The sequence below is a fragment of the Xenia sp. Carnegie-2017 genome, unplaced genomic scaffold (genome assembly GCF_021976095.1).
Source record: "Xenia sp. Carnegie-2017 unplaced genomic scaffold, XeniaSp_v1 HiC_scaffold_23, whole genome shotgun sequence".
In the NCBI taxonomy this organism is placed as follows: Eukaryota; Metazoa; Cnidaria; class Anthozoa; order Malacalcyonacea; family Xeniidae; genus Xenia; species Xenia sp. Carnegie-2017.
Window position 1 is genome coordinate 11,511,818 of NW_025813486.1, and position 10,735 is coordinate 11,522,552.

At 34.6% G+C, this 10,735-nt stretch overlaps 1 protein-coding gene across 1 annotated transcript; it reads left to right on the plus strand.

Moving 5' to 3' along the window:
- Positions 1–7,708: 7,708 nt before the first annotated feature.
- On the plus strand, positions 7,709–8,344 carry LOC124449111 (phosphomethylethanolamine N-methyltransferase-like). Its single transcript, XM_047000058.1, has one exon. It carries the CDS (start codon positions 7,709–7,711, stop codon positions 8,342–8,344), a length of 636 nt encoding a protein of 211 aa, XP_046856014.1.
- The last annotated feature ends 2,391 nt before the right edge of the window (positions 8,345–10,735 follow it).

The window sequence follows — 10,735 nt, forward strand, 5'->3', positions numbered from 1 at the left end:
TGGCAGTGAGCAAATTTTTGATTTATAAACTTTTGAGTTTTGATAGCTCTAGATGACGTCATCGTGTGTAAAAATTGTAAATTTATGCTTATTATGCAGATTTATTCCAAAGCCATAATCAGAGATTATACATAATATAAATCCTAACACGGTTTTTATGTGCACATGAAAAACAACTGCTATCTTGGCGAGAATCTCCCGTCCATACGTATTTTTAAGGAGATTTGACTCGTCACCAATCCCTGTGGGCTTGGTAGCTCAACAGGTTGAGCGGCGGACAAGTATCCCGAAGGTGCGAGTTCATATCTCGTCCAAGTCACGTTTTTCATGTGCATATTGAAAACCGTGTTAGGATTTTTATTGTGCTGATTTATTGCTTGGGGCAACATTTGAAAACTCACGGCAACATTTGAATACAAAAATGTCACGGCTACATTTGAATACAAAAATCTCACGGCAACATTTGAAAACTCACGGCAACATTTGAAAGCTCACGGCAACATTTGAATACGAAAATCTCACGGCAACATTTGAATACAAAATCTCACGGCAACATTTGAAAACTCACGGCAACATTTGAAAGCTCACGGCAACATTTGAATACGAAAATCTCACGCCAACATTTAATTACAAAAATCTCACGGCAACATTTGAAAGCTCACGGCAACATTTGAATACGAAAATCTTACGGCAACATTTGAAATTCTTACGGCGGAAGCAAAGTGAGGGAAGTTAAATCATTGACTTATAGTCTAAAAAATATAGAATGGCGGAATACATTAAAGAATACGATGTCGATGACCATGAAAATCTTGAACAAAGCAGTGAGGAAGAGATCATACGTTATTATTTCCTAAAAGGATTTCAATACAAAGAAATTCTTAACTTCATAAGAAAATATCACGGTAAGCAGATTAGCATGAGTACATTAAAGCGAAGAATAAAACATTTTGGTCTTCGACGAAAAAACAGCCATTATGATATGGACGTTGTACGTGATGCAATTCGTGCGGAATTAGACGGTCCAGGAGGTTACCGAGGTTATAGTTTAATATGGCATGCCCTTCAAATGAAGGGAATAACTGTACCTAGAGACGTTGTGGCAGGATTGTTACTTAAGAGAGCTTGATCCAGAAGGAGTGAAAGAAAGATCTAGACGCAGATTGAAGAGAAGGATTTACTGGAATCCTGGACCAAATTTTTCCTGGCATTGTGACGGATATGACAAGTTAAAACCATATGGCTTTCCAATCCATGGATGTATAGACTGATGGAGCCGTAAAGTCCTTTGGTTATATGTTACTAAGTCAAATAATCTACCAAGTAATATTGAAACGTATTATTTGGAGGCTGTGGAACAATTTAATGGCTGTCCTGCAGATTTTATTACAGACCTTGGTACGGAAAATGGCCTTGCCGCTGCCATTCACTCATTTTTTCGTAATGACCCAAGCAGTCATAAGTATGTGTCTTCACCCAGAAACCAAAGGATAGAAGGGTGGTGGTCATTCCTGAGAAAAGATCATGCAAATTGGTGGATCAATTTTTTTAAAGATCTGGCTGAAGAAGGAACTGTAGACCTCTCCATTCCTCTTCATGTGGAATGCCTTTGGTTTTCTTTTGCAGATTTGCTCCAAAAAAATTTAAATGAAGTAAAAGAGCTGTGGAATTCACATTACATCCGAAAATCAAGGTATGACACTCTACAAGGAAGGCCAGATTCTCTGTACTATTTTCCCGAACTTCAGAATGGTGAATGTAATTTGCTTTTGCCTGTTCTTGAGTCTGAAAGACTATATGCTAGAGAGCATATCATATGTGAACATGATGCACCAAACAACTATCAGAGATATTTTTTGTATGTGATGGAAAATTGCTCATTACAGAAACCCCAATTGATTTGACCAAAGTTGATGATAAATATTTAACTGAAAAAGAAAAAGAAAAACTTTATGACATTAGACTTGATTGTACCAAATACTGTGATTTCATTTTGGATAATGGCTACACTGGAGTTGTTGAGGGAAGTCATGTTGAAGATATTATAAATTCCCTGAAAGTAAAGTTTGTTAGCAATCGCATACTATACATGAATGAGTTTTAAAAAGGTCTGGATGTTTATGGACTTGGAGATATGATTATGAAAAATCCAGATGCTTGCCATTCTCTTTTTGTGAAAAATTTATGTGCTGATATGGTTCTTGATGCCGATTATCTTTTTTCTTTGGTTGAACCTGTGTTTTCAGAGGAAGGATCTTCAAGGCGAGCCTTAGAACACACTATAGTGGACAACCTTCAAGATTTTTTTATTTCACTAGAGGACACATTAGTACCGGGGTATTCAACAGCAGTTGCTTGGAAATATGATGAAGAAGAGAATGTTAACCTAAACACAGAAGAATTATTTGAAATGCCAGAAATGTCTGTAAAAGGTGTTATGGGATGGCTCACTGGCCAAAGACATAAACATATTCTACCTAAAGAGAAACCTTCGATTACTCTAAATTTTGACCATGATTGCCTGGTAAGAAATCCAAACCACACGACGTGTTTTCCGTTAGTTGGAGCTTGTGGGAGAGAGCTAACCATACCAGTTGTACATATGTGCGAGTCAGGGAAGTTTAAAGAAATTTTTGTCATGGCATATTGTAAAAGTCAATCATTTGCTAAAGCATGAATTAAAAGAAGATTGACATTTTAAAATTGAGAAAGAAATATGTTCACATTTTGTTAAATTTTTTAATGAACTGTTTTACGTGAACTTTTAATAAGCTGGAGAACTTAAAATTAGAGCCCTCGAATGAAACTAATCTTGTGACTTATGTTACAGTTTTGTTTTCATTTTAACAACAAGCTTAGTAAATCAGTCAAGAATTTTTTATGTTATCAATAAAATCTATGCTATTCTCAGTCCACAATGTTTGCATGCCATATTAGTGTAACAAACAATTCTACAGCTTCCTTCACGTAAAGCAGTTCATTAAAATTTAACAAATGTGAACATATTTCTTTCTCAATTGTCAATCTAAATGCTTTAGCAAATGATTGACTTTTACAATATGCCATGACAAAAATTTCTTTAAACTTCCCTGACTCCTATATACAACTGGTATGGTTAGCTCAGCTCAACGGAAAACACGTCGTGTGGTTTGAATTTCTTACCAGGCAATCATGGTCAAAATTCAGAGTAATCAAGGTTTCTTTTAGGTAGAATATGTTTATGTCTTTGGCCAGTGAGCCATCCATAACGCCTTTACAGGCATTTCAAATAATTCTTCTGTGTTTAGGTTAACATTCTCTTCTTCATCATATTTCCAAGCAACTGCTGTTGAATACCCCGGTACTAATGTTCCTCTAGTGATAAAAATCTTGAAGGTTGTCCACTATAGTGTTCTAAGTCGCCTTGAAGATCCTTCCTCTGAAACACAGGTTCAACCAAAGAAAAAGATAATCTGTATCAGAACCATATCAGCATAAATTTTTCACAAAAGAGAATGGCAAGCATCTGGATTTTCGCCAATCTCAAGTCCATAAACATCAGACCTTCTTAAAACTCATTCATGTATAGTATGCTTGCAAACTTTACTTTCGAAATTTATAATATCTTCAACATGACTTCCTCCATTAGCTTTCCATGAAATCATTATCTGGTACAATCAAGTCTAATGTCATAAAGTTTCTTTTCTTTTCAGTTAAATATTTATCATCAACTTTGGTCAAAAATTGGGGTTTCTGTAATGAGCAATTTTCCATCACATACAAAAATATCTCTGATAGTTGTTTGGTGCATCATGTTCATGATATGCTCTCTAGCATATAGTCTTTCAGACTCAAGAACAGGCAAAAGCAAATTACATTCACCATTCTGAAGTTCGGGAAAATAGTACAGAGAATCTGGCCTTCCTTGTAGAGTGTCATACCTTGATTTTCGGATGTAATGTAATTCCACAGCTCTTTTACTTCATTTAAATTTTTGGAGCAAATCTGCAAAAACCAAAGGCATTCCACATGAAGAGGAATGGAGGTCTACAGTTCCTTCAGCCAGATCTTTAAAAATTGATCCACCACCACTTATCTGGAATGACTGGTGAAGACACATACTTATGACTGATTGGGTCATTCGAAAAATGAGTGAATGGCGGCAACCATTTTCTGTACCAAGGTCTGTAATAATCTGCGGGACAGCCATTAAATTGTTCACAGCCTCCAAATAATACGTTTCAATACTTGGTAGATGACTTGACTGTAAACCAAAGGGCGGCTCCATCCGTCTATACATCCATGGATTGGCCATATGGTTTTAACTGTCATCTCCTTCACCAGTAAGAATTGGGTCCAGGATTCCAGTAAATCCTTCTCTTCAATCTGCGTCTCTCCTTCTGGATCAAGCTCTCTTAAGTAACAATCCTGCCACAACGTCTCTAGGTACAGTTATTCCCTTCATTTGAAGGGCATGCTATAACCTCGGTAACCTCCTGGACCGTCTAATTCCGCACGAATTGCATCACGTACAACGTCCATATCATAATGGCTGTTTTTCGTCGAATAAAATGTTTTATTCTTCGCTTTAATGTACTCATGCTAATCTGCTTACCGTATGAAGTTAAGAATTTCTTTGTATTGAAACCTTTTAGGAAATAATAACGTATGATCTCTTCCTCACTGGTTTGTTCAAGATTTTCATGGTCATCGACATCGTATTCTTTAATGTTTTCCGCCATTTTATATTTTTTAGACTATAAGTCAATGATTTAACTTCCTTCACTTCCGCCGTAAATTTCAAATGTTGCCGTAAGATTTTCGTATTCAAATGTTGCGAGCTTTCAAATGTTGCCGTGATTTTCAAATGTTGCCGTGAGATTTTGTATTCAAATGTTGCCGTGAGATTTTTGTATTCAAATGTCGCCGTGAGATTTTTGTATTCAAATGTTGCCGTGAGTTTTCAAATGTTGCCGTGAGATTTTTGTATTCAAATGTCGCCGTGAGATTTTTGTATTCAAATGTAGCCGTGAGATTTTTGTAAAATAATCTGAGATCAATGTAAAATAATCTATTTCTTTCCTTAATGTGTAAGTTGAACGATTGACATACATGCTAAAGTTAACAAGTACTAGTACAGCAGCATAATCAATGAAAAATTTTTTAGTTCCTCTGTGGACGCAAGAAAAAATCACAATTTTCGAAGTGGGCCTACATTGAAAGAAAATTTCGAGAGCTATAGTGTTTACATTTATCATGACGTCATCAGTACATGTGCACGTTTCAATGAGTGCTGCACATTGAGTTCTATAATAACTGGAGGGGAAACGTCAACAAAATTAGTATAAATTATTAGCGCGCGGCCGCGTGGTCAAAAACATGGCGGATTTTGGTTGTCAAAGTCAGCGGAAAGACGCGGGCTCATAAAATGAAATTTTTTTCGCCCACCCGGATTTGACAACCACAATAGCGATTATATTAAATATCAATGCCAAGCACAAAAACTTTTAGAAATTTTATTTTTAAAACATGCTGCAAACTTGTTTGGTAGACGGATGCTGAAGTAATGCCAGAAAAGGAAACATTTCATGATACCGTTAAGCAACGTAAGATTGTTTACCATTTAAAGTGTTCAGTGTTTTATTTTAAGTCAATACTTGAAGTGTGATGGTATATATTTTGTGAATGTTTTTACTCCTAAGTTATAATTTAAGTTATGTTTATCCATTCTTATTTGTTCTTTACTTAATCGCTTGCTAGACGAGGCAAAGCAACCAGTTCTTATCGAGATATGCATATCTGAAAACTCCTTGTTTCAACTGAGTTGAAATGGAGGATTTTTTCATGATATTTTTCTGAAAATATGAAGCAAATATTAAGGACAGAGCTGTATTGAAATCAAATGCAGTGCAAGATTAATTAATGAGCTCTTTGGTACATGTCGTACAATAAAAAATACCTGTATTAAACAGCTAGCCTGGACAATTTGACAGATTATGCACAATCATGATGATGGTGTGTAAAGGTTTGCTTTAGGCTAAAAGTTTTATAAATGCCATCTGGTGTTTCTGTAAATGAATTGTTTGTTACACAGTGTAGTAAACAGGTTAGTACATCAAAATCAAGATAAAAACTACTTTGTTCAATAATGTGCCAAATTTTGCTCCTACCTTGAAATATTTGCTCAAGAAAAGCTTATCATGACATGCATGAAACATTAAATACAGTACTGCATCATCTGACAAAGTCCATATGTTTTTCAATTCCAGGTGATTAAAAATTCACATAAGATGCATTGGTTGCAATGAAGTTGAATGTGGAAGAAGCAAAAATTGATGACAAAGAACTTTTTATGTCTTTTGAAGAATTACGATATCATTTAAAAGAATAAGAGTAGCAATCTAGTAAAAGAAGCCACATCTGCCTTCAACATGAGACTTTTCCAATTATGTATAGTTACTTTGTACAAAATACTATTTTAGATAAACTTGATTTTTAAGTCATTTACTGATATTTTTACCAAAAGACGAAAAGAAAAATTCAAAGGCATAATGTAAAATTCAAAAATTTGTCAAGTTGTTTGAACCTAGAAAAAATTAGTATAGGTAACTGTAATTTGTAAGGACACAAGAGAAAAGTAGTGCAAGAAGGTTAGCATTTTTGAGAGTTAATAAGTTCTTGACATACATTACACAAGGCCATAATATTATAAATGTCTGTGCAATAATTATACAACATGCTAAATATCTTCACCTACATTATAATTATTTAAACAGGTTTGCCTTCATGCAGCAATAAGAAAAGTGTTATGTCAGAGAAAACAATGCACTTTGATTTAAGAAATAGTATTTTCAATGGGAAATTAATGTAGTTCTGTTCAGTAGTAGATCCATGGTTGTCAATAACAATCCAGTTTCTAATATCCAGCAACATGATTATAGAATTTCTGAATTTCGTTCTTTTGCTCTCCTAGTTCAAGATATTTTCCTCATAAGTTCTCAGTAGATTTATCAGAATATCATAATACTTTACAAGACACCCAGAATCAATCCTACCAAAAAAAAAATCAAAAAAATTACATACCTACTTATAATATATTTCCAGTCGACTAAAGTCGTAGGGGTAAGCTAACTTTTCTAACTCCTTTTTGGACGTTTTAACTAAGAGTTACCCATCTATTCAAGAAAGACAGTTGCACCAAGCTGTTAACAAACAGTCAAAAACACAAGTAATGCGCATGGGATTATGCATTAAAGCTTAACGACAAATTGACAGTGTAAAGAATGCCGTTTGATATTTATTTCTAATATAGCTAAAGCATTACTTGACAAAATATACGTTATTTTACAGTAGATTTACCTCATTTAAATGTGTGTGTCTATTTCACAAAAATCTGAAGCGTGATTTTCAATATTTTATGCTTACGGTATCGTGGTTGTTTTCGCTGGTTGTCATTGATATAAGTAGTAATATTGTTCCGGATTCGGGAGGGAGCGAATGTTAAAAATTTTTCTCAAAGTGGAAGTTTTGACAACCAAAATCCGCCATTACCGCCATGTTTTTGACCACGGGGTCCAGGCCCCTTTGCCCCTCCAGGTCTTATAGAGCTCAATGGTGCTGCAAGCCGACAAATTCTTTACATTGAAATTAGCAGTGGCTCGTATAAATAAGATAAGTTGTAAATACCTACTTCGATTATATCAGTGAGTTGTAAATTATTTTACAAATAATGAAATCATCACTAGAAGCAGTGCTTGACAAGAAAATTTATGGGGCTGCTGCAAGGTACTCTGAAAATAACAATCTTCAACTACATTATGGCAAAAAGCTCGCTACAAAAGTTGGCATTAAACAAGGCGATAAAATTTTGGATATGGGTTGTGGAACAGGAGAGCTGACCTTGTGTATTGGGGAGATTATTGGAAAAAAAGGTCGAGTGGTTGGTGTTGATCCAGACATAGAAAGAATTCATTACGCCATTCAACACAATTGCAACGTGAATGAAAATGTTTCATTTGAAATTGGCGACAGTTCAAGTGAATTTTTACAGCGAAACAAATCCTTCTACGATATCCATTTCAGCAATTTTTCGTTTCAATGGCTTACATTAGATGAAAAGAAAATGTTTTTGCAAACGGCTTTCCACTGTCTGAAACCAAGTGGCAAAATAGCTATCCAGAGTCACGAAGGCTATCCGGAAATTGCTTTATATGTGGAATGTCTAATGTCAAAGAGACAGAACGCTTTGACTGATATCAATGATAAGAAACCGATTCAATTTTTTATGTCTAAATCTGAAGCCACATCCCTTATCGAGGAAATGGGCTTTGAAATCATTTCAAGTGATTATGATGTTGGAAAATAACGATATAAAACACTAGACGATTTCCTTAGCTTTTTAAGCGCTTCTCATTATCACTCCACAAACTTCTCCAACAGTGAAAGAAAAGAATTTATGGCACGTTTCGGCAACGGAGATGGCAGTGTGGATTTGGTGGACCATACAATGTACCAGATTATTGCAAGAAAGAACTGCAGAAGCTGTTAAATAATTCAGTTTAATTTTTCAGTTATCATAATTGTCATCCCTTAGGCCCCGTTTACACTATACCGGATTGCTATCGTAGCAGGTTAAATATTCTTTGTATTATAAAGCAGTGAAATTGTTCAACGTCAGAAACACAATCAAATAGACTAAATCTATCAGCTTAATAAGCTTTTTCTCCGAACAGTTAACCTTTTAAAGCAAATGAAGATATCGTGATGAGCGAATCCGGTATAGTGTAAACGCAGCCTTAAACTCTTTCGCGACGCGGAAAAATTATGCAACCGTTTATTATGATTTATAGTGATTGTTTCGTCCAAAATATCTCATAAAATACTTTACTTTTTGAAAATTTTCACACCATATAAATAAAATTACCTGAACCTATATAAATTTATTACCTATGAACTTATACAAAATATATAGTCAAAATATAAGACTATTTAGACCATATAAAGGTGGAACTCTCGCTAGTCGTGCGTGTAATAAACATTGCATATGAATCAAAATAGGAATATATTTACTATTAAATCGATTGCATAAAAAGCCTAAATAAAACAGATTTATGGGCCTCCTATGACAAAATACATCACAATAAAACTTGTAAACAATTTAAAGAAGCGTATTTTGTGCAACATTAATTCAAAGCTAAATATTGCGTGTAAAATGCTATCAAAACAAATGACAATTACATAATTTGAAAGATCAATTCTTTAGCAGTAATTTGGTGGTGAGTTTGTAACTGTTTGTCATTTTACATTGTGTATATCAAAGTTATGATATAATTTACTCATGGGGGACATGAGTGGGTCTCAAAATATATTATTACATATTTGTAGTTTCAACAAAGTTATTGCTCACTATTCTTGACAGTCAATTTACTCGACGCAGTACTTTTCCGCGACCTATATATTGGTGAAATCTCGTTTTGGCGTGTGTCTGTTAAGATTTTTCCAGGGCATTTTATAATAATAGCAATCATATGGCTATATGAACGGTTGCTGATTTGCATCAAGGCGATTCACTTGGTTAGAAACACAATGTGCTTTCATGTTATCATCGGAACTTTTAACAGCACGAAGATTTTATTGACCGCATGGTGGACAAGAGTACATTTAATGTGTTATTACAAGTAGACAATAAATAAGTAAGAGCTCTCAATAGTGACTTTACAGTTCTAGAGCCAAGAAATGTTTCATGTAGTATAACTGTTTAAGCAACTCAAATGATTTTCGTTTTAAAATATTTACGTTACGTAAATTACGTATGTGTAATGTGATGGCCAAGAAAAGTACCGAACTGAGGCTGCTTTTACTCTAAACGGGATTCGCTCATCACGACATCTTCATTTGCTTTAAAGGGGTAACTGTTCGGAGTAAAAGCTTATTAAGTTGATAGATTTAGTCTATTTGATTGTGTTTCTGACGTTGAACAATTTCATTGCCTTTTAATACAAAGAACATTCACCCTGCTACGATAGCAATCCGGTATAGTGTAAACGGGGCCCGAGTTGTAGTACAGCCTATTATGGAAGAGTATCTATCAATTTGATAACCACAACATGACCTTGGAATAGACTGACACGCACATTTCATAATTATACAACTATAAATATTTCAGCTTCATAGATACTGGACCACAACGTCTACAAGAGTTTTAGACGAATTATAAATTTTACCAGGACAACTCAACTAATGAACTAACAGGAAGTTTTGCTTTGACATGTTAAACTCATCACTCTGTTAACTCTGTTCACTTACAGAAGAAAATTTCGTTCGACTTATCCGTGAACGACGATTTTACTCTTTACAAAGCGTTTGGACGGCAAGTGATGATATAGTATTTATCTAATCAAAACGGTTTTCATTCAAAATAGCAATGAATTTTATGTTAAATTTGCGAGGACGTCACTATAATCGTCGCAAGTAAAGCATCCTAAAACATCCTTTAAGCTCCACTTAACATGGTTTAATTCGTTATTGGCTGAGTTCTAACTTTCCTGTCAACTGCAACATATAAATGTGTAGATCAATAACTTAAATGAAGCAATTGCTTTTCTACCGCTTGCCTTTAGCATGCAAATTTTGTAAAATGAGCTTTGGAATACTGCTCGTCAATTATTCCCAATTTAATATTAGCATATTATACATACATACAGTGTTACTTCTTGCATATTCTTGTATAAAGGTGATACAATTTATTTGTCTATAT

What these genes read in the sequence shown, in the direction of transcription:
- LOC124449111 (XM_047000058.1), top strand. Translation starts at nt 7,709, where the DNA reads ATGAAATCATCACTAGAAGCAGTGCTTGACAAGAAAATTTATGGGGCT.